The 25,911-nt window shown below is 34.2% G+C and overlaps 1 protein-coding gene across 2 annotated transcripts in view; it reads left to right on the top strand.

Moving 5' to 3' along the window:
* LOC143249622 (glypican-5-like) overlaps nt 1-25,911 on the top strand; it is a 137,111-nt gene that overhangs the window by 64,878 nt on the left and 46,322 nt on the right. For both annotated transcript variants that reach the window (XM_076499787.1, XM_076499798.1), the window contains exon 4: nt 7,546-7,803. In XM_076499787.1, coding sequence (XP_076355902.1) covers nt 7,546-7,722 — 177 coding nt within the window. In that variant the 3' untranslated portion in view covers nt 7,723-7,803. The remainder of the gene's footprint in view (nt 1-7,545; nt 7,804-25,911) is intronic.

The raw sequence follows: 25,911 nt of genomic DNA, 5'->3' as shown, positions 1-25,911 counted from the left end.
GCGGAGACAGCGGTAAGTCTTTGGATTTACAATGCTAAAATCAGGGGTTCGATTCCCCTCGGTGGACACAGCAAATAGTCTGGTGTGACTTTGCTATAAGAAAACACGCACATTCATTATTTTAATTTTCTCTTGTATTAATATTACTTTATTAATTGTACTCATTTTTATTGTATACAAATCAACTGCCAATGACTATGAATCAACTGCTATTGAATTCGTCATCGCCACTTATGTATCACAGTATTCAGTTGTCTGAATGTTGTCTACAATGGTCTTAAATTTACTCTGCATTGTCTGTCGTCTCACCTGTACCAAACACCAATCTTTAGTTCGTTATTGTGATTTACCAAAGTAATCACTTTGTTGAAAACCACTGGCTTCAGTCTTCGCTTTACTAAAAGTCACAAAATATGGGTTTCTCAGGACCCAAAGTAAGAAACATAGTTTTACTTGAATGATTGGCATCAGCCATACCCTTCACATTAGCCTTGTCTTCACTCTGGAAACAAATGTATTGAATATAATAGGAATTAACCTCGATTTTAATAGGTAGCTCAACTCTCATTACTTCACTGTTTTTAATATCTCAGCCCAACTTCATTTTTCTAAATCGAATTAGATAAAAGGAAGAATCAATTTGTGGAAAACAATCACAGCCGTTAATGAACGCAATGGATAAATTGTTTGTATCAATTTAATACTTGATTTTAAATGAGAGGTCAAATGCATAACTTTTTCTGCAAACTTCATGTACAAAAGTGACAAACATTTGCCAGTCAAGGTGATTTTGAGTGTAAAACTCACATTTGGTGCCTGTTTTCATTTCTCACTGCACTATGAAAAAATAAGATAAATAAATGTGGTTTAGACCACTTTTTAACAGATAGTATTTTAATTTTTTATGAATAAAATTCAGTCTCTACAATTTTCAAAGAAGAGATTTACTTGTTTTATTCTGTCACATTCATGAAGTTATGTTTGTCCCATATATTTATAGTTACGGAAATATAAACGATTTACAAAATGTTTTATTAAACAAGGGAGCTGTAAAAATCACCAAGCTCTGCATTTTAAAATCAAATACATTTTAAAATAAAAGATAAAATGTTTTAAATTTGCATTTAAAGCCTTAAAGTATATGTAAGGGAAATAAATTACGAAAATGTATAGAATAATAAATAAAGTAGATTGTAGATAATATTACTCTGAATTGAAACTGTTAGTCAATGAATCATATTAGTTGTCATGTAGATTTTTAAATCTGTCGAATATTTTTGCAAATGGAACAGGGCCCGGCATGGCCAAGTGTGTTAAGGCGTTCAACTCGTAATCCGAGGGTCGCGGGATCGAATCCCGGTCGCACCAAATATGCTCGTCCTTTCAGCCGTGGGGACGATATAATGTTTTGGTCAATCCCACTATTCGTTGGTAAAGAGTAGCCTAAGAGTTGGCGGTGGGTGGTGATGACTAGCTGTCTTCCTTCTAGTTTTACACTGCTAAATTAGGGACGGCTAGCGCAGATAGCCCTCGAGTAGCTTTGCGCGAAATTCGAAACAGAACAAGCAAATGGAACAATTGGAAATTGTACAACTTCAGGTTTTGGAATGAAACTAGATTCACGTGTTTCGTAGTTTTAGAAATATACTACTTTTTTCTTTGCTTATAAATATGATAAAGCAAACAGAAGATATTTTCACGCTATGTTAATACAAACAATTTGTAATTTTTTTGAATTAGAATATAGTCATGAGGTTCAATAGTTAGGAATACAATGGATCTTACTTCTATTGCTAAGAAGGTTAAAAAGAGAATTCTGTTTTTGAGCATTAAAATAAAGAATGAAACCTCACTACACAAACAAACAGACAAACAAATACTGAAGTGAATTTAGCTGCAGTTTGACGACGAATGAAAAAAGAAAGGAATTACTGCTATAAGGAGACCTCCTACAGCGTGACAAAGTTTTCCAACCTTTTGTATTTTCCCTGGACAGTGCCAGCACGAGGTGTGTACTGAATTCCAGAGGTGTGGTAAATTGGTAAATATAACGTTATAGCTTTGATCATTACCTGCTGGGTCGGAGGGGGTGGTGCCATTGTGAAGCGATTATCCTTGTTTTTTGTGTGGTTTATTATCAGTTACTGCTGTATTTGTTTGTGTGGTTTATTATCAGTTACTGCTGTATTTGTTTAAGTTACAGATGATTCCCTGTTGGCAGTAATGGACATATGGCATTCCTAAGAGTGAGTACTGGAAAGTCATGTAAGGGTCATTTTAAAATAATGCCAGTAGAAAATGTCCAAATAAATACAAACAGGCAGTTAGTTACACACTATACATATATAATGTATACGCAGAAAAACACAAGTTACTTAGAATGCATATTTGCAGACTGTAAAGTAATCTCAGTATGTTATATATTAGAAAAGTAAGATTTAATAGTGACAATAGTAGGTGGTTCTCTGGTTCTTCAAAGCAACTTGAAGTTTCAACTGTAAATGTATAACGTAATTTATTTTATGCCTGTCTTGCACTTAGGTCAGATTTTCGCTTTTTATCTAGTCTTGAGATATGTGTGTGTTCCGAGTTGCTTCTCTAATTAGACGACACCAAAACAAAATAAAATGTTATTTACTATTTGGATTACTATAAGAAATGTTTTTGTTATCAACAAGAAAAAAATAGTGTTTATTTATTTTTTATCGGTTTTTCATCAAACCTTGTTATTGATTTTAAACTTTTTATCTGAAGCCTCGATAACTTTATCTTCTACTTTCACATTGCATTTATGATCTCTAGCACCATAGTATTTGTACGTGTATGAAATATATACATACATGCTTCATTCTACATCCGGAGCTGATCATGGCCTATGGTTTCATTCTGTCAGACACTGTAAATTTGAAGGTCAATAGTTTGCATCCCATTGCATTAAAATAACACTGCTCTTTGAACTGCGGGTATGTTGTAAGAGTGACGGTCAAATCCTACAATTCGTTTAGTGTAACCAAACATTTTGCGGTGAGTGCTTTTGACGAAGCGCCTTCCACCTAGTTTATCAGTTCATAATTAGAGACGATAATAGTATATAGCGTCTGTGTAGCTTTACGTGTGTTTCAAGAAGAAATCAACAAACTACTGCAATATTCTCTGAATTATATGGTTCATTTCGTACAGTAGGTGTTCTAATTCTATTTAACGATTGATGACCCAAGTTGCGACTACACGCCAAACACTCATATATGTTAGTTATACATCGATATTACTAAGTTATCTTGTTTCCGTGTGCTCACCCAAACATGTACAAGTGTTACAGATAATTTTCGGATACTCGGTATGTATATGCTTTGTTGTTTCCTTTGAATTATGCACACGTATGTCGTGAATAATTCGAAAAGGAGCGAGTGTTAAGCAAGTATCAGAATGTAATAACGAAATTAGTCCACGCACATTTGGCATGTATTTCAATACCTACAGTGAACGATATACTTGTATGTTGGCATGCTACCATAATGGGATCCTATGAGATTGAGCCAAATTCTCGTGATCTCGAACCACTAATTTATCGTTTGTGGCTAAAGCAGGAGTAGTTATGGAGTTAACCTAGATCAGTTTGACCTGATGCTGACTTTACTAGCCTCAAGTTACTTTATTATATAACTTTTATTCATTATTTCATCTGATGTTGTTTGTAGATTTCACGTGAAATAAATGAAAGACTATCTACGTTAAATGTCTCCAATTCTAAGCTGATAGAACTAGAGGGAAGGCAACTAGAAACACCGTTCACTGTCAACTCGTGGGCAACTAACTGGTTAATGAAGTTTGAACGTTACTCTTATAACGCGCAACAGAACCAAAGTAGGTAGTGCGTTTCTTTTTGTTTTTCAAATAGGGCGTCAATCAGGGATATCAGGCCCACAGTTCGGCATGTTAACCATACTGAACTGGGAGAAATCTTATAACTGTAAATTTGTACAAGTTACACAACGTAGATAGATTATATTATTTTCTGGGTTTCTACTAGGGTTGGGTCAAGCGTGACTTAGTGGTCAGCATGACAGGACTACGAATCCGGGGATTCATGGTTTGTGATCCCTTGCTACAAAAAAAAAAGTATTTCGACTTTGGGACTGTGAGTGTGTCATAAGACAGTTACGGTCAAATCTCCCTATTCGGCTAGACAAGCGAGTTGTTGACTGGCTTCCTTCCGACTCGTGTATCTTTTCAAACGCAAATATTCCAGGTAGTTCTTATATTACTATACGCGGCCTCCCAGTCTGTGGACTTACAACGCAATAATATGGGTTTCGATACCCATAGTTGGGAGAGCACAGATAGCACATTGTGTCGCTTTGTGCTTAATTACAAACAAACATACCAGGACTATAAGCGACATTCTAAAATACACAAAAACAAAAAAAACCACAAGTAAGACAACTAAAACTCTCAAGTTAACTTGTTTTTTTATATTCTAACTTAGACCATTTTCAAATTTTCTCACTTGTTTCTGGTAAGTCATAGCTCATTAATATTTGATGTTCTTATTGAATTTGTAATGCCTTCTCTAATTAGGCTAACCATTGATCATTAGTTGATTTTATATACATTTCTAATAAAACCGATAATAAAGGCAATCAAAGTTTTCTATGACAACTGTGTTAATTTTTTTTTTCTTTAGACACTGGATGATTAACTTCTATAAGTCGATCAGTTTTGAAGTTGCTGGCTGTGACTTGTAAATATATATAATAAGACTGGTTCATGATGTTTGATAGCCAAACGTTTCCCATTAGTTTTATCATGTTTACATTGCAATCTTTGCACAAGCATAAAACGTAATCGATAATACTCTTTTAATATGGAATCATTATTGTTTGATCTAAATAACTACCAAAGACATTGTGGTATTTAGCCATATCACATATTTTAATGTATAATATTGGTCAAGGGAACCATTAATCCTATTTGTTACCTAATGACATCAAATTAGGGTGTCACATGCACGATTGTATGAGAAATATTTTTCTAAAATGGAACATACTGTATACGAATACACATTTATCTTTCTTAGTAGTATATCAGGTGATGCCTCAAGGATACAACATTCCTTATTTTGCAGTGAGAATGAACCCCAGTTACGTGGGTAGTGAGTGCTTTCACCCTGAGAAGAATGCAATTGTTGTTCATAGCATATAATACCATGTCCTCTCAGTCTCTAACACCTTAATTAGATCAACTTAAAATACAAAAATTTAAAATAGTGTAAAAACTTAGGTTACAGAACTCTCCCTAGTAAAGATGTCTTTTCATTTCGAGTTTCTTTGTCTTTTTTAAGTAAATATTGTTTTACTGCGTTAAACTTGTGCCCCGTGTCTTTATTTACTTCAAACGCAATTGAGACTAAAATCATACAGATTTGTGTTTCACAATATACTAATTGCTAAGTTTTTCGCTATACTGTAGTAATTATTCATTTACTACAAGGAAAGCCAATGAACTTGAGAACACCACAATATCATTGTTGTCAGTTTCTTCGCTGTTCGAAGGGAACTATGTTCAGCTGTTGATAACGTTATAACAAATCTTACTTCGGAGTTAAGAGTTACTTATCTTTCACATTTTTGTTCCTTTTCAATAAAAATCAAGAAGCTGAAGGACAAGCAATCCACCTCTGTATAACAGCTGTGAGGTCAGAAGAGCACAGAGTAGTTTACAATAATAATAATAACAATGAAAAGAACACAGTGTTGTGTATAATAATTAGTGAAAAACCACAGTAAACGAAAAAAAAAACTTGTCAGAAGTTTGACAGAGAAATTAGTTTCAATAGATTCGTGCGTCTTCTTCAGTCTTAAGTTTTCTCTTCTGATGAGTTCAGATGAATACATAATTGTTCCAGTAACTCTTTACTTGTATCTCCTGTTACTGAATTGTTCAGTTATAACTCACTGAGTTACAAATTAGTCAGAAGCCATATCTAGTGTAAATGAGCACCTAACCACTGTCCACTCAGTTACATATCACTGTTTGCTTGTAATGGCAAACAACTTTGGTTACACGTTTTTTTGTTTTCATTTATTTCTTTTACTGTCCATACACTTATTGTCTTACGAATTTAAGCAAATCAGCAAACCCTCAGAGTAAAGTAGGTAGTTCCATCCTTAACCAAGATACGAAGCAAACGTACATGACTTTTGGTTTGTTACGAATTTCATCCAAAGCTACACGAGGGCTATCTGCGCTAACTGTCCCTACTTTAGCAGTGTAAGACTAGCGGGAAGGCAACTAGTCATCATCACCCACCGCCAACTCTTGAGCTGCTCTGTTACCAACGAATAGTGGAATTAACCGTTACATTATAAAACCCCCACTGCTGAAAGGGCGAGCATGTTTGGTGCGACGGGGATTCGAACCCGCGGCCCTCGGATTGCGAGTCGAACGCTTTAATCCACCTGACCATACCGGGCCACGTACATGGCTGATATGTTTTATTTCTCTTTGTTTTAATTAAGTAATGTATCTGTAATAAGTGTACACAATGTCACAATACGTTTTGTGTTGGCAAACTAGAAAAAGAAACATTTATCAATTTTTGTGATTTTATTTGATAAACGTAACTTTTAGTAAAAAAAAAATCAAAGAATAAGGCTAGTGATTAACATTAAAGTAAAAACAAAATCCATTCTACAGACAAAGAGAGAGAAATAGTAGTTTTTTTTTTATTGGCATCCAGAAGAGGAGAATGACTTTTAATTTTGCCTGAAATGGTTTTCGGTGAATAAACCACCTTCGTAAAGAGCAAAATGTGTTAGATACTAAACATGATATCCTGTATCATTCTTTCATTTTGTGTTTTACCACAAGAGACATTACCTAAATATGCCTAATGTGTCAAATAGTAATAAAATATTAAATATTTGTATTACCGAGACTATGTGGTCAACATGATTTGTATCTTGGTCGTTTTAAGTAATAGTTTGTGGTGTGTATACAAAACAACCCACTGGTTGATTTTTAATTAATTACTTCTAAGTGATGTTTTAATATGCGTCCACATCAATAAGAAAGTGTAATATAATACAAAAGATGTGAGTATACAATGCACTCGTGTTAGTGACTAAAGGGTTTATGAGTCAGAGTGAGATGTTAAGTGGGTATTGCCCTTTTTGAATTATTTTTTGTGTGTGTGAAACTCATTAAATTAGATTTAGATTATTACTGAAATTATATATTTGTAAACTTTCGAAAACATTTTTGCTACAAAAATGTATCTCATCAAATTTTATTACAAACTTATTTCTATATAAGATAAAATTGTAGTTTGATGTGTATATATATATATATACATGTATGAAGGTAGTACCACTCACTAACAATAAAAAAACATTTTAGGAAGAACAGGTTTAGACATGTAATGTTACTTTATATATTTTCTACTAATTAAGAGTGAGGTTTGAACTTGTTATTCAGTGAAAATTTTCATGTATGTTAGAACTTTTGTATTTTGTGATCGTTACTGGTATTTGTTGTTTATTTTAGGTTAAGAATGCTTGTGGTCATCCAAAACGGTCAACGAGATCGTCGTCAGAAGTAACGGACTCTGAACAAGAAACGAATGGACGAATCATAACTTCACGATCTGTAGTTTCCACTTGGCATTCACAACTTCAAAATTTCGTGAAGAAACTTATGGAATCCCAAGGGCTTTTACGCTAATTTAGCGGACAATATATGTAGCGACGAAACCTTAGCAGTACAAAGAGAAGCGAATTGTTGGAATGGAAATGAACTTGGAGTGTGAGTAGCCTTGGATTTTGTACAGTTAATATATTGTGTTATTAACTATCATACACATATAACTGTTCTATAAACAACGTTATTTTGCTGCTTATGCATTATGTGTAATAGTTTATGTAAAAATGAAATATTCGACTCACGAAAACTGAACAAATTCATCATGCTTAACACACTGAGCTATGAAAACAACTAAAGTTACTATTTAAAAAAACCGAGAAACTCCCAATACCAAGAACGTTGTTCAGACGTTTTTCAAAGTCCAAGTAGGCCGTAATTTGAGAATCACACCAAACATGCTCTCCTTTCAGCCGTGTAGGCGTTATGTGATGGTCAACCCCACTTTTCGTTAGTGAAAGAGTGACCCAAGATTTGGCGGTGGGAGGTAATGACTAGCTGCCTTCCCTATAGTCTTACACTGCTAAATTTGGGATGGTTAATATAGATACCTCTCGTGTAACTTTGCGCGAAATTTAAAATAAACAACCTTTTTTTTTTTTGTCTAATTGGAACTCAATTTCCAATGAAATTGATTAAAGAAGTTTTGTTAACGGAATACATTTAATTTGATGTCAAAAAGTTGGGATGGACAGACGAATTAAGTGTATTAGTAACCATTCACCAGAAGTTTGGTTTATTGAAGTTTAAAAAATAACTATTTTGCCTTTAGTTTCACTGTGCTCACTTCTCAGTAATTCAGAAAGTTTTTGAAAAGCATTTTCAATGTTGAGCCCTTAAAAAACACACAATTCAGGATCATTTGAATATTATATTTTTATTGAATTAAAGTCACGGATACAAACTTGCCTCTTTGTTTCAAAATTTTAGCTCAAAAATATACATACATACATATCTGCGCATAACCTTATCTAACTTTGAGACTAATGGATAGGTCAAGAGCACCCACCGCCAACGTTTGGACTACTTTTAATTGAGTAAATATGGGATTTTATATGCTCTCTTATTTGCGCAAAGCCGTTTCTAACTTTAAACTGATAAACTAGAGAGCACCCACCGCCAACTTTAGGGCTTTCTTGACTCATACAGTGTACCCACAACACAAAAGAGATAAGTGCGTTTTTGTGTCAACGGGCTGTGAACTTTGAATTTTTAAAATCAAAGGCCTACCTCGCTAGCCGTCATGCTCAGCGTCATAGATAAAATGTATAGTCATTCCCTTCAAATTATGACTTTTGCTCCTGAATCATTAAGATATGAGTACTTTGTTTTTGAATTTCGCGCAAAGCTACACGAGGGCTATCTGCGCTAGCCTTCCCTAATTTAGTAGTGTAAGACTAGAGGGCAGGCAGCTAGTCATTACCACTCACCGCCAACTCTTGGGCTACTCTTTTACTAACGAATAGTGGGATTGACCGAACATTATAACGCCCTCACGGCTTTAATGGCGAGCATGTTTGGTGTGACAGGGATTCGAACCCGCGACCCTCAGGTTACGAGTCGAACTCCTTAACCCACCTGGCCATGACGGGCCGATATGAGTACTATTTGTATTTGTTTTTAATAATACAAACAATTAACCTCTGAAGACAATGAAAATATTCTTTCGCTTCAACACCATTTAACATCATTTTGGTTTATTTTTGTAAACAATATCGTTATTTTTTATTTATAAAACTAATAGTCAGTATTTCCCACAATTTAAAATTTTACTAGGATTTCTTGAATTGTGTACGTAATGTGTTACAGAGAACGAGGAAAAATTAATATTTCTTCTGTTTTTTCTACAGTGAAACTGAACGAAAATAGGCATAAAAAATAAGAGAAGAAGTAATAAGGTATTTAGACAGAAGAAAAGTGTTGTATTTGCAGTATTTGGTCTTAAAACTGTAACTTACTATCAGATACAGATCAGAGCATGCGCTTTCGTCGTTATTAAAAGGATCTATCGTGACCCTCATAAAATGGTCATTGAGATCATTGTTTACTGCGTGTTTACTGTTCGCGTTATGTCAGATTTACTGGTGGAAGCCGAAAGATTTGATAAAACAAGGCCTAAGTTACAACAAAATGTGATTTGAATTGTATTGACTTTCTAAAGACTGTAATAATTTGTAGGAAATTACTTAAGATAGTAAAGCTTTGGGGGGGGGAGGGTCTAATACGTTTTTAATTGTGTAACTAACGAATGGACACCAATGATATCTGGAAGCTCGTAAAAACCGGCACCATGGTAGTTCAGCAGTAAGTTTACGGAGTTACAACACTAACATCCGGGGTTCGATTGCTCTCGGTGGACACTGTAGAGAGCCTAATATGGCTTTGCTCTAAGACAAACAAACAAATCGAAAGACTGTATGAAGTTTGTTTCTTTGTTTGAAGATAAGCACTAATGGGCTATTAGCGCTCTGACTACCACAGGTAGGGAAACCCGGTTTCTAGTGTTTAAGTTCGAAATTATACTGCTGTGCCACTAGGGGCGACTGTTTAAAGGAAAAACAAGAAATGGTTAGCAATGAAATTTCATATTTGTCGGGCACAAGCAAAAAATGTGAATTTTAGGTTTCTCGAACAACTGTACCGTATCCCAATCCGACTCGTTTTTTTTTTTTTTTTTTGTTAGATATGTTGTAAGATTTTAGTGTTTATCAGTTTCAGCCATGGGGGCGTTATGTGTGATGGACAATTCCACTATTCGTTCATAAAAGAGTAGCCCTACAGTTGGCGGTGGGTGGTGATGACTAGCTGTCTTCCCTCTTGTCTTACACTGCTAAATTAGGGACGGCTAGCGCAGACAGCCCTTGTTTAGCTTTGCGCGAAATCGAAAAACAAAGCAAACAAACAAAATGACGACGCTCCTATTATCCAGTGTTCTCGTTATCACAAGCATACAATAAGCAACAATATAAAAATGTTTGAAGCCTTAGCATTACAGTAAGAGGCTTTATTGAAGAATATTCGTGCAGTTAATTTAATTCGAAATAAAACTTATCAGTATGGACACGGGATTGTTTTTAAGTATTGATCTTTATAAAATGTATCGTTGTATCAAAGAATATTTTACATGTATAATTATACATACATTTTTTTTGCCTAGTCTAAAATGCAGTAATTTACTTTTAATTTTGTGTGGTTTGTGTACTGATGAGTAGTGTATGAACAGTGATTATTGGAAAAGGTAGCCAATTTTCTGGCTGTAAACCGATCTTAAAGTATTTAAATCTGGTTAATCGTACATAATAAGTTAATTCATATCTTAAGAAGTTTGTTTTATCATTATTTAGCCATTGAAATCTATCCCATCACTCAATATAAGCTAATAGTTAGTTAATAAAGTTAATTATGCTCTTTAGCAGTATATTAGTAATATACAGGTCAACATGACAGAGCAATGTTAAAAGATGCCCGGTAATAAAGAAATAATAATTATTTGTCATGATTTTATACAATATCCATTCAATCATTGGAATATAACTTTTATATTTATTTCCAGCATTCTGTTCTTAATTTTATCTTAACCATCCGTATTTGTGTGTTCAATTTTAGTCATTTTGTTTAACTTGCCAGTCTCTGTGGTTTCATATTTCAAAATGCAATTATCACAAGACATTCCATATTTTAAAACAAGTAGCTCTTTGATCAATTTTACCCCGTCGTCAGCAAAATTAAAATATCAAAAAAATATTGTCAATATGTCTGGTATTAGTAAGCCTTTGATATTTGAGATTACTGTCACATTCTGTGTCATATTACAGAAAACATACGAATAAATTGCAAACTAAGTGGTTTGATAAAATTGCCGGGTCAGGAGCGGCCTTGTGGTTAGCTTGCCGGGCTGTGGTATATGAGAATTCATGGTTCGCGACTAATTGCTGCAAGAGGTATATGAGTGACTATCAAATTCCACTATTTGACTAGAGGACCCAATAGTTGGCGGTAGAGGCTGTTGACTTGCTGCCGTAACTCCAGCCCATTGGTTCAGAGTTAGGGACAGCTAGGTCGGTTAGCCATTATATTGCTTTGCACGAATATCTGAAAGAAGTACAGGAACATGATGAAATAATCAAGAACACATGAGAAGAGATAAAGATCGAGGAATGCTGAATATCAGCAAATTAATACATGCTTAATAATTATATGTGTGTATTTATTTATTTATTTATTTGTGAGATAATATTCTATACCTACTTTACAAAATAAGCATGCCAATCTATATGGAGTGAGTAAATATAATATATTAAGATAAAATTAAAAGTAACCAAAATGCAACCCCACCAAGAGTGTTTTTGTCTTTCTTTAACCAACATTAAACAGCTCTTTACTCTCATTAGAAATATTTGTCTAATGTCAAGATCCTCTCAGTTTGTTCTCAAGTTTTAATCATTTTTTTCAGAATCCCAGTTTACAACCATTATAATGAAAATGGTTAATTTTTGATATAACCTTGACTTTTGGCATACGTTAATTAAAGATTGATCAATTGTTTGTTTGGAGAACTTTCCGAGTTTATACGTAATTTGATCAAAATAAGATATAACCTTAACTTTCGACTCACATTCACTGAAGATTAATCAGTGGTTTGTACAGAATATGATCAAAATAATAAACTATGGACTGTACACACACACACACACACACACACACACACATAGTAATATTTCTACCCTCCTACTTTGTTTTAGTTTTAAAACAACAAATATTTATATTTTCATTTTACTCTAAAGATTTCTTAAGAAAGAATTGAACTAGAGGTCCCCCGCTGGTACAGCGGTAAGTCTACGGATTTACAACACTAAAATCAAGGATTCGACTCTCCTCGGTGGACTCAGCAAATAGCCCAATGTGACTTTGCTATTAGAAAACACACACTCGCGCTAGAGAAATTATTTGAGAGTTTTTGTTTGTGGGGAAACGCAACATAATAATATAGAATTTGAAAGTTTTTTTTTTTAAATTGCCTAACGTACTAATGACAAATGTACAGAAATTTATTGATATGTATGTGTGTGTATATATATACACATATGATAATTTGTCTAAATATTTCAATGCATTGTCCAAAGGTCACGAATCAATGTTATTTTCTGATTTAATACGTTTTCATATAAACCGAATTACTACTAGACATAAATTTCTTAACAAATTTCACATCCGATGATACGTAATTAGGAATATCGTATATAAATATTTATCAACGTTTAAATGTAACAACTTCTTCAGTGTTTGATGTTCCCTACTGAACGTTCCCCTTCTGTTGGGAAGCAGTAAGTATATCAGTTTAAAACGCTAAAATTAGGGTTCTGTGCTCCTCGGTGGACGCAGCAGGTAGTTAGATGTGGCTTTGTTATAAAAACAAAACACAAACAAGAAAGAGTGACTTCGAATGTTGTAACGAAGGTATTTGGTTTACTCTCATTGCTCATGCTGTTACTTACATTAATTTATTAAAACGTCACTGCTAAATTTGTACAGATGATAGCTTACAAATAATTCGCCAAAGAATAAACATTTCAGATGAAATGTGCAACAGTTAATTATGAATTTAAAAATTTATTCCTGTTTTCATTATTTCTGGCTGGAGTATGTATGCATGTTTTCTTATAGCAAAGCCACATCGGACTATCTTGTTGTGTTCCCCGAGGGAAACCAAATCCTGGTTTCAGCGTTGTAGATCCGCTGTTCCACTTCTGGTTGGAAGCTGATTTTTCTTCTTCAAAGTTGCGTATCACTTTTAAATTTACTTTGCGCAAAGCTACTCGAAGTCTGTCTGCGCTAACCGTCCCTAATTTAGAAGTGATAAACTAAAAGTAAGGCAGCTAGCCAACACCGCCCATCGCCAACTCTTGGGCTACTTTAACTGAACTGTAGAATTGACGTCACAATTCTAACGTTCCCACGTCTGAAAGAACGAGCATGTTCAAGAATCTAATAAGAGCCCGGGACTTGGAAGTTGCGTGTTGAGCGCCCTAACCACTAGGCCATGCTAGGCCTGTTAGATTGAAAGCACCATCATTTCGTGAGACCATTATTTGCATTGTGGTAAAGATATCAAAACGCCATCCTATGATACTAAGAGCGATACCTGTGTGAAACATGAATTTACTTTATACAATATTTAAAAACAGGCAGTCCTGTTTTATCGAGGGAAGGTTTTTTTTTCAATTACTAAACTTTTTCAGACTGAAGCATGTGCAGGAAATTAATCTATTGGTCTGCTTAAGTTAATCTATTGTTTTATTATTGGTCTGCCACAGTTACTCAATTTGTCTGCTTAAGTTTCTTTATTGGTCTGTGTGAGTTAACCTGTTATTGTGAGGTAATTTATTGGTCTGCTTAAGTTAATCTGTATTGAAGTTAATAAATTTTTCTGTTTATAAGCTTCGCTTTCTTTTAAGAAAATGGAAGAGAGCTGGTTATCCTGCGGAATTATTCCCGAGTTCATATATATTGTTAAATCCATGTTAAAGACAAGTATACAATAAAACATTCTTCACTTCTCTTTGAATACTTTGCATAAAGTCGTTGTCAAAAAATAGGAAATATAACAAAACGATTAATATTTACATTTTTGAAGAAATTGTGGCTATTTTAAACGAAAAATAAAATAAAAACAAAGACTCGTAAATTACACACGTCACTAAATATGTGATGTCTAGCTCTTGATCGAACTTATTACTATTATTGATTCGATTGAAAAATATGTTTTATGATTATTATGCCTAATGGCCCGGCATGGCTAAGCGTGTTAAGGCATGCGACTCGTAATCTGAGGGTCGCGGGTTCGTATCTCCGTCGCGCCAAACATACTCGCCCTTTCAGCCGTGGGGGCATTATAATGTGACGGTCAATCCCACTATTCTTTGGTAAAAGAGTAGCCCAAGAGTTGGCGGTGGGTAGAGATGACTAGCTGCCTTCCGTCTAGTCTTACACTGCTAAATTAGGGACGGCTAGCGCATATAACCCTCGAGTAGCTTTGTGCGAAATTCAAAAACAAACAAACAATTATGCCTCATTGTTGTAGGAAGCAGGAGACTGGGTCCTCACGTTTAGATCTGTCTCGGTAAAAATGTATCACAGTTGGAAAAGTTACTCCCAGGAAAATCAAAATAATTAATAAAATTTAATTCAGAATCCAAGTTCTCTTAGGACCTCTGGCCGTAATGGGGGCCCTCTTGTGGAACATTCTTTAGCTTCGTTCGGTCAAATGAACCTTGGGCTCTCCATTTGTAATATGTTTGGTAGTCAATTGCACTGATCTTACATTGTCAGGAAAAATGATCAGACAAAAGAAAAATGAATACGAAACATCAAAGACAGAAACAAACAAAATATTTAATTTTATAGAAACTTGATTTTTCAGCATTAGTTATTTCTACATGTCGTTTAGAGAAGTTCTGGTTTCTAGAGTAGGAGAGAAGTACCTCTAGACAGAACAAAAACTGGAACAATAATCATGATACATCGAAAGGGTAACTGACAAAGAGGTCCTTGTTCTCAGATTAAGGACGTAAACGATCATTCCTATTAAATAATAATAACCAAGAAAGATAAACCTCCAGCTTATACTAATTGTACAAGTCTCTGTATCTTGCAAACATTGATATTAACTGAACTAAAGGTCATTTCAATTGTTAAGATGGATTTGTGTAAACAGTTAATGATATCTGACTTCAAAACACAGAAATTATTAAATTCTTATGTCGAGAACCTTTAGTTTGTTTTGTTTCAAAGTTCACGCAAAGCTTAACGAGGGCTACAGGCGCTAGCCGTTCGTAATTTGGTAGTGATAAGTTGGAGGAAAGGCAGCTAGTCAACACCACCCACTGCTAACTCCATACAACTGACAGGAAGAATATTTTCGGCGACGAGAGATTCGAACCCGCGACCCATATATTGTGAATTAAGTGTCCTAGCCACCAGGCAAACTTTAAGAACCCTCAGGAGGATTATGTTTTAATGAAAGTCTGGAGAACTAGTTTCATGAGAATTTATTTATATCAAAATACTTTAGACTCCGTTTTCTGTTTTGTTTTTGTTTGGTTTTCAATTTCGCGCAAAGCTACACGAGAGTTATCTGCGCTAGCCGTCTCAAATTTAGCAGTGTAATACTAAAGGGAAGGCAACTAATCATTACCGCCCACCGCCAATTCTTGGGCTACTCTTTTACCAACGAACAGTAGGATTGACCATAACATCATAAAGACCCCATTGCTGAAAGGGCGAGCATGCTTAGTGTAACGGGGATTCGAAACTTTGGATTACGAGTCGAGTGCCTTAATCACCTGGCCATGCCGGGCCTTGTGTTCTGGTTCGATTGATCATCAATATTTTTATTAACTATGGAAATTATTTTACAACTACTGTCACTGTATTGTTAATTAATTATGAAGCGAGTTGAGACTACATTAAAAAACGCCCACACCTGTGGAGATTGTACTGTATGTGAAAGGTATTAATTAATCATGTCAGTAGAAGAGAGTGACTCAGAAACCCATTAAACACTTTTAACTAGTCATATATTATATTTGTCTTATTATAGTTATTTTATGTTTAATTGATGAACTGAGAATTTTTTTAACAATAACATTTAATACATAGCAAGTTGAATCGGGTTTTAAAACGACACGTAACAAGTTGAATCGGGTTTTACATTCATCGCAACAACGGAACTAAACAAATTTTAGCTCCTGCTCAATTTATTTTCTTGTTACTGTTTTAAATGACTTGTGCTTCTACGTGAATATCAGAGCTGATAGAGTCTCAGTCAGTAACATTGTTTTGTAATAAAGCTCATTCTTCGTAATTATTCACTCTAGTATGTGTTGGAAAAACTTAAATTAAACCACAACAAACAGTTTTCAAGGTGAGACTTCATGATCTAAGATTATAAAAACTGAAAATTTAAAGTAGGATTTAGGTTTTTCTGTGCTAACTAGAAACCAGATCACTTAGCACATACAATTATATGTTAAATGCTTCTTAGAGAATAAATAATTTATATTTTTATATCATTGTTTCAGACTTCGTAATACAGAGAGTTGAGGATGTTATATCACAACTGTCTTCAATATGCAAATTAGGAACTTACGTGACAACCACAACAATTGTTGTTTTTATCATACTCTTGAATCGGGCGCGTGGAAATCGTCGTTCTCTTAGGCTAGAGTGATTATGAAAAGCTTTAGAAAGTAGTGGTGTGCTTTTGACATGAAAGCATTACGATGAAGTTTTTGCAATGATAGAAACTAATTTGCATGATTATTGTCCATATGCACGGCCATAAGAAAGATAATGACCAGCCGTGACGACACAGACTGTAACGACGTGATGAGGCATCAAAATAGTTTTGATATAACGTACTCATCATCTGTATAACCTGTATATGTAAACGTTTCACCCATGTGGGTGGTACTTTAATGAGAAAACAATTTTTTTAAGATTAAATACTTTGTTTAACACGTCTTGGCTTGTACACGTTTTGTGTCGAAAATTAAAAAAAAAAGTACGAGAAATTCTTGCGAATACCGACGACTCGGAAACGGTGAAACATTTTGTTGTGTTCAATTTATAAAAATTTTTGACATTGCACCATTCTTTCTAGCATGGTAGTTGTGATTGGATGAAACAGGTACTTGAAAGGTAAGATCTGGTCACGCACAAAGATTATGGGACCACTGATATAAGTACAAAATTGTACTCGATGATAGTGCTTCAGAAAAGAAAGGCTTAGTAAGACTTAGTATGGACTAGCATGTTGCACATGGGCAAAGAAATTGGTTTTCTCTTTTAGTTCTGTTTGAATGATTACGTACATTACAGTTTTGACATTACGTTATACCCTCGATTCAGGTGCTTGTCTAACTGAGTAGTTATTTTTGTAATACGTATGCCAGACCTCTCGGTCGTTTTCTTTTTCTATGTTAACATTTCAAATAAATTGTTACTTAAGGAAACTATAACATGCGTTCTAGAGTATCTGCTGATCGGCTTCAAAATATAAATACTAAATAATTCAAAACTTGTACGAAACATATGTAAAAAATATAAACTATAATTGGAAACTCGAGTGCTTCGGTATAAACTTCAGTTTCCTCGGGTAATCGAATAGAAACAAGGATTTCTTTTCAGTTACCCGAGAGAAGTTGAAAAGTCTTAAAACATATTTAATTAGAAGCTTTTCTATTGGTGCATTACTTGAAAACTTGTGTTAGTTATTTTCCTCGCTTCAATGTAATTAGATGGCCCGGTATGGGAAGGCGGCTAAGACTCTTAATCTGAGGGTAGCAGGCTCGAATATCCATCACACTAAACATGCCCGTCCTTTTACCCGTGGGGGCGTTATAATTTTACGGTCAATTCCGCTATTTGTTGGTAAAAGAGTAGCTCAAGAGTTGGCGGTGGGTGGTGATGACTAGTTGCCTTCCCTCTAGCCTTACACTGTTAAATTAGGGACGGCTAGCGCAGATAGCCCTCGTGTAGCTTGTTTGTACGAAATTCAAAAATAAACAAACAGTACAACAGGTACAAAGCAAATAAGAAACTTCGGTCACGTTAAATATTTGAAATATAAAACCATTTGTTTTCTTTGTGTATGTATGTATGTGATAATTCCTGAGTTAGACAAACCCAAAACTCTAACTGAACCTTTTATGACACTAACATAACACACGAATTTTAAAGGCTTCGTTTTACGGAATCATAGAGTACGTATATAAGTGCAGTAAGTGTATGAAATGTTACTGAAAACGTTCAAATTGATTTAACCTTCTTCCCAGAAAGTCGGGATTCCCGTATGAGCTTGCGTGTGTAACGAACCAAATTAACGTGTATGGTACTTTGAGTTGTATTTTACTTCCCACAGTGAACCTTTTTTTTTTTTTTAATAAGATTTGAAGGACACGTGACATTGATACTACTAATTTATTCTTCTGAGTTACTCAGTTGACAACTTGCTTAGGAGACTACAGACAAATATGAAGCCTTCTCTATCATTCTATAATGTTAATTCCTCATCTTTCTGCTGCACCACCATGTAAACCACAAGATACCCCGTAGATAATAGCCGAAACCAGTAAAAATAAAGTCAGTTTTTCCATGAATATGCTGCTAACATGTTGTTAGTGTTTAAATAGTTTTTGTGAAGCTTTTCCAGTGAACGATATTCTGGGAAACCTTTTGTCGCTTTTGAAGCTTGTTTGTATTATCATAGGACACTATCCAAACTAAGTCAACCCTGTGCCAACACGAAACTTCAGCGTTGGGTTTTATGAGCTGTTTATGAAGTTCGCGTAACTAAAACAAAATTCGATGAATCTGTCTCTCAGTAAGTATACTCGGACGAGTATTAACGATTTATGGGATAATTTCACACTATTGCTTTGTAACTCGGTTGGCGTTTTTTATTTAAGTATCTTATTCAAACATTAAATGGTTTCCTCTAAAGGTTACGTAGCGCGACTCTCTTATAAATTAATTTTTCACGACAATTATCTTCGCCAAAGGTGGTAGACAGCCTGCAAATGAAAAAGTGATCACCGAGAAAATTAAACTAAAAATTATTATGCGAAAGAACCATACTTAAAAATATAAGGATGTTTTATTTTATATAAGTTGTGTAGAGTATTCTATTAACAAGTTTGATTAATGAACGCCTTGTGATTCATTTATGTACTGAATTGCTCTGTTTTATGTCATAAATAAAAACGTACACCTTTTTTATGACTTAACTGAAAGTGAAAAGGAAAAAATAGTCTTAATAGTGTGTGTTTTTTTATAGCAAACCCACATCGGGCTATCTGCTGAGCCAACTGAGGAGAATCAAACCCTTGATTTTAGCGTTTTTTGTGTACTGTTAGAAAGTCTGTAAAATTCCACTGTATGAGAAGACAATATCACCATAAGAATTGGTGGTGGGTACTTTCTCTCTAGTCTAGCAGTTCAGTTAGACGGGATCGAAACTGATTCCCGAACATGTTGGCTCTTTTCATTGCGGGAGCATTATAATGTGACAGTCGTTACCACTATTCGTTGATCAAGAGCACCCCAATAACTGGCAGGGAATGGTTTTGACTAACTGCTCTTCTTCTAGTCTATAACTTTAAAATTAGGGACAGCTAGTACAGATAATCTTCCAATAGCTTTGCGCGAAGTTCATCTAACAAACAGTTCAATTGTGTAATAACGTCCACCATAAGAGTCCATCCTTTCAAAATTAGGATAAGAAATGATAGTAACAAATGTATTATTTATTTTTTAATTTCATGTTGTAATAATAAAAGCAGAAGTTAAACCCAGTTTAAAAGTAGCTCTTCCAAACAGATTTAATATTTCTTATGAGAGCATTCAATTGTACACAAACCTTTAAAAGAGCTATTCACCAGATCACGTGTCTATTGAAAGAATACTCTTGTATGAAAGTTGCACCGCTGAAACAAAATAGGTAATTATTTCACGTTACAACTGTTCTGAATTCGTTAAAATATTGTCGTATGTGTGTGACGTGTGTAGAGGTTTTTCCTTACAACGCTAGAGTTCGGGTTTAAATACTTTTAGTGGGCAGAGCATAGATAACCCGTTGTGTAGCTTTGTGCTCAGCTATAAACAAACAAACAAACAGACCCTTTTAAATATTCAAACAATCATAAACACCTTTCATCTAAATTTGTTTGTTTGAAAATAAAAAAAAGCAAAAACAAAACGGAGACTGACAGGAAGTCACACTGATAATACAGAGATAATGTAGAATATGCAGAAAATTTATTAAAATAGCTTACATCATATCATTGTGAGTCAACTAAACTCACAAATAACATTATTTGTAGGTAACAATTTTAAGTATCTGTAAATTTATCATATTTTGATATTATATTAGGGTTTAAACACCTCACCAGTTCACTACCGTCCATGTTGCCACGTCCGGTCATGATCAGTCTCATTACTGTGCATTTATTTGTGGACAGTAATGATGTAGCTTATTTTCTATGGCAAAATACTCCATCATAAAACGATGTCATGTCCAAAAACACATCTCTCTGCAAACGTTCGATAATCCGTCTAATGTATAAGGAGGCGGTTTCCTAGCGCTCGTCTCATCAGTCTTTATTGGTACGCCTTCATATGGAATAACGCCAATACCCATTTCTTTGTCAAGCTGCTTAAGACATGCGACTATTAAAAAGAAAATTTGATTGGAAGCCTTATAATGGCTCGTTTCCAGACAGAAAAAAATTTTTTGTGTTACTCATTATTTGCCTGAGGAATGTGGGCGTTTCCCTCCACTAATCTGCTATGAGATGCTACATTAACTGGAGAATGACTTGTTGCAGGTGTCTTTCAGGATGGTCCTGGTTCCCCAGCTTAACTCACATTCCTTTGTTTTCGATTCCAATAAGTATAAGGAATAATACCGTCTTGGAAATTATAAATCTGCAATCTGAAAGCATCTTTAATATCTGGGTTTATAAATATTTGGCGATAGGAAAGAATTGTTCTGTACCCGTCTCAAAATCAAAGGCTTCACACTATCTATAACATGTAGATTTGATACGTTTCATTTAACCGCAACTTTCTATCGGTTGTGGTTGGCATATGACTTACTAATCTGCATATTCAATTTCGTTTAAAAGTAACATACTCAACCCTGTAGAATGTGAAGTATGTAACAGCTGTGAGAGTTTGATAGATTACTGTTGGCAGTAATTTTGAAATACAAAGGTTGTTTATAGCTTAATGAGGGTAAAGCTTTGTTTGCAATTGGCATTAATTATAAAAATAATGTATATTTTTCTTTGCCAGACTGTAAAACCTCAGAAAATGGAATTTAAAAATAAAAGGCATCACATATAAGGTACGAACATAACTAAAGTACAAACCACGATGTGCAAAAGGAGAAAAAACTTCTTTCTGAATGTTGTATCTGCATGTGACTTGTTATTACTTTTTTTTGAAATAGGAAATTTCTATTTCTTTTTGTATAATAACATAGTTATTTTTAACTTCGAAACGTCAGGCAATATTATTATATTCATTTAAACTTCATTGAAAGTTCAATGGGCTTTCAAGGAAACAAAGTTTACTCATCATCCCAGTTGATCCAGCTGTTTTAACCATAACAGATATGGATGTGGAATCCTGATTATCCGTTAATTTTATTACTTCCTACGTATCTGAGGGTTGTGGATAGAAGTTAAATGTCCCTATCGCTGTGTGGCCCTTCTTTTACTGGTACCACTCTTGCGAATGTATTTTAATCTTCTTAAATTTTAGGCCTCCTCTCTAAATTATATACACTAAAGAAAGCACCCGGTTATTAGGTTGATAGTGTATCTATTTCGAACCATTATAGCATAAAAGTGTAACCTTTATACCTTTGTTGTTAAGCAACAAGAGCCATTGTTGTAACGCCTTGTTACCAAAATGTACTAGCTATTCTATACATATTAGTTGTTATAGAAGGAACCACTTTTTTATGTGGTTTTTCGCTTGCTTGCCTCATTGAAAAGATGCGCATGCACATAGTCACGTAGATAAAATAAGTAATAGTACCCAGGCACATATTCTCAGGGTCCAGTTAGTATGGTTGCAATATTTCATGTTTCTAGGTTTGTTTGTTTTTTTTGAAGCTATGACGGCCTCATATTTTTTATGTGGTTTTGCGCTAGCTTGCCTCATAAAAAAAACGTGCTACATGCACGTGAATAAGTAATAATACCCGGATTCACATTCTAAGGGCCCACTTTGTATGTGTGCAAAAATTAAGGTTTCTATGTTATTTCTGCTTAGAGCTGTGATGGTTACACACAGAGATAGAGACACGTCCTTTTATCATTATAGATAAGTTATTTATTCAGTTCTAGGAAAAATAACCAATTTCACTTGTGTTTTTGAGTTGATTTGTTCAAGATAATTGTCAGTGTGTGTGTGTATTCTTAGATTATTTTAGAGTAAAAATATAAACTATATACTTTTGTTGCTCTTTTACGGGATGTGATTTGATTATAAATGTAACTTTCCCTCTCTCTTGTCCTCCGATTTGAAATTTAAATAGTAAAAACAAACTTATTTAATTAACGAAGTCTCCATATGAGAAAAAGCTTTTTAAAAATGTTTGCAGTTTATGCATTTTATTTTATACTTTCAGTGCATTATCTCTTAACAACAATTTTAGGTTATACTATTGTTAAGGAATATGATATAAAAGCCATCGTTGAAACGCATTGTTACCAAAACGAACTGGCTTTTCTATATATTAGTTGTTATATAAGGAATCACTTCTTTTCTATTTCGTTTTCGCTTTATTGCCTCTCATAAAAAGATGCTCACGAATGGTTAAGTGATAATACCTAGGTGCAAACCCTCAGGGTCCACCTAGTAGGAGTGCAAAGTTAGGGTTTATAGATTCTTTCCACTTGGAGTTATGATGGTTATACACACACGACCTTTTATTATTTATAGAAAACTTGTTACTGTAAGTAATAATTGAGTAGTAATAAGAGTTTCAACAATTGTATAGTTGATCATTATTATTATTATTGCAATATTTCTAAATATGAATTTCATAAAACATTTGACCACAGAGCAAAAAAAAGTTTTGAAAATCCATTGAATGTAACTCCTTAAAAGTTTTATTTTAACATACAATTATGTAATGTGTTTGTGTTGATAGTATGTGTATGTATAGAGAGAAATTTCGCACTCGCATGTTGGTTTGCGTGTGTTTGTTTCTTGTATTCATTTTACAGATGTATTGTTTACTTTATATATCCTTTAGTTTTCTTTGCTCTTGAAACGAACATGTTTAAAATGTGAGTGAAAGTAATAAACCAAAATAAGCATGAACTCGTTCAAAAGCAGAAACGATATGTCATATATTAATATTAGTTCGTTGGCCCGATTCACATTTTTCTTCTTATTTCTTAGCATTATGCATGCCTTATTAGGTTTCAGAATTTCAGTAGAAGACGAAACGAATAGGTTTTACTCATTTCTACGAATAACGTACGAAGTGTTTTATGTTTTTGTTTACGGTGTTTTGGTTTTCGTGTGACGCAAGATATTTTAATATAATTCGATATTTGATACTTTTTGAAGTTCCATTGCGTGTAAGATTGCAAAACACATTAATTTTAGTTCTCAGTGGTTTCGTTTATATATTATTTATTGTATAAAGTATTTATAGTTAAAGTTGCATTTAATGTGCACCTCGAGAAGACGCTAATATTAAGTATTTTATGGTATGTGTGCAAACACGTGGCATCACTTCTAGAAGAGAACTTTATGTGGGCATGTGGTCATCATGCCAGGCTAAAAATCCGAGTTTCTAAGGTTCGCGTCCCGTTAACAAAATATCGTGCTCTGCATTTTGGTACCACAAGTATCTTAAACAATGGTAGTCAAATGAAAATATTCTATTAGAATAGATTAAGTGTTAAGGTGAGGGCTCTTGACTGGTTGTCTTCTCTTTAGTGTATCGGTTGAAAGTTAGGGACAGGCTTTTTTGTATTGTTTTGAGTGAGTATTTAAAACAATTTTTTAAAAGAGGAGATACAGCAGAGACAACCACATACGTTCCATGGTTTTGGTATCCGTATTTTGTTTTGAGTATCCACATTAGTTTGCTATTTTGTATATTTTGGCTGTGGGCTTCTGGATTATAGTATTTGTATCTATATACGTATTTCTGGGTGATAATATTTGTATCAATATTTTGAGTTTGAAATTGTGGGTTAGAACACTGACATCTAATATTTTAGTAAGTAATATTTGGATTATTGATTTAATATGAATATGTTAGGCGTAAACTTCCACATTGGAACATTGTCATTTATTATTATTTTTTCTTGTCATAAGACATTAGTTTTATATTTTTAACACCACATTATTTATTTAGTCTCATAGGGATTTTCAAGAATTAGAAAAGTGTATAATAATTTTATTTCAACTACACTGTTTTCCATATCCATTTTCAACTGCATTTCATTCAATCCAGAACTCTTTAAACGTCTTTTCACACTATAACAATATTTACTATTTTCTCTTCAACAAATTTCTAGATTATGTTATTGGTTTCAATATTTTGGATGCAAACTCGCTAATGAATAGAACGCTATTATGTAGTACAAGACCTGAAAAGGTTTTTGTATTAGTCTATAGGATGTTTTTTTTTTTTTTATTATGGTTTCGTATTTGTTAAATCCTGTGAAGTTAAAAGGCAACATTTAGCTTTAAGACTAGTTTAGTATCCGAGAGCAATATTGATAGATCAGCAACTCTAAAGTAGCGAAGGTTGCGTATTGTTTAGGGTTATATGTTTATATGTGTGTTAGTCCATAGTCACTCGAATAAAGGCTTGTAATTTTTATTGATATTATTGATGGGTAGTTATCATGCTCACAAATGGTTTGTTTGTTTGTTTTGAATTTCTTGCAAAGTTACACGAGGGTTATATGCGCTAGCAGTGTGAGACCAGAGGGAAGAAAGCTAGTCATCACCCCCCCCCCACCGCCAATTCTTGGACTACTCTTTTATCAACGAATTGTGGGATTGACAGTAACAATATAACGACCACACTGCTGAATATGCGAGGACGATATAAGCCGCCAGACTCACCTCGAGCCACTGTGTGTCTGTGTGAGGAGATTTTGTTGGTGAGGCGCGAATTCTTTCATTGATATCCCCTTTGTGTTTTGTGGTACTGACTTATGTTGCTCATTTACTGTTCCTGAAATTCCGTTTTGTTATATTTCGTACATATATATAAATCTACAACGTAATATTGTTTCATGAAAGGTTAGACTAATTATTATGTGGCAGTTACGAGCGAAAATTAATCAAAACAATATTTAAAAAGGAAAAAATATAAAATACTTGTAAAGCTACATGTAGTTAAATATGCAATAGCTTCGCGCGAAAATTTTAAAACATTCGGTCAGCAAAGAAACGCAAACTCTAAATATGTATACACTATTTAATTTAAAATATTGTCACGCTATACACACGCACACATATGTACATACATATAATGGTTTAGTACGTTATATTAAAGCGATTTTTTAGTCTCACAACGCGTATTTCTGTAGTTTGCCGTTATTTCCGCGATAAAATCGAGCTCTGTATTTGGAGCAGTGGGTGCGTTATAAGAATGATGGTCACATT

Source organism: Tachypleus tridentatus, chromosome 1 (assembly GCF_004210375.1).
Source record: "Tachypleus tridentatus isolate NWPU-2018 chromosome 1, ASM421037v1, whole genome shotgun sequence".
NCBI lineage: Eukaryota > Metazoa > Arthropoda > Merostomata > Xiphosura > Limulidae > Tachypleus > Tachypleus tridentatus.
The sequence above is the reverse complement of the archived record's forward strand: the minus strand, read 5'-3'. Positions and strand labels throughout refer to the sequence as shown.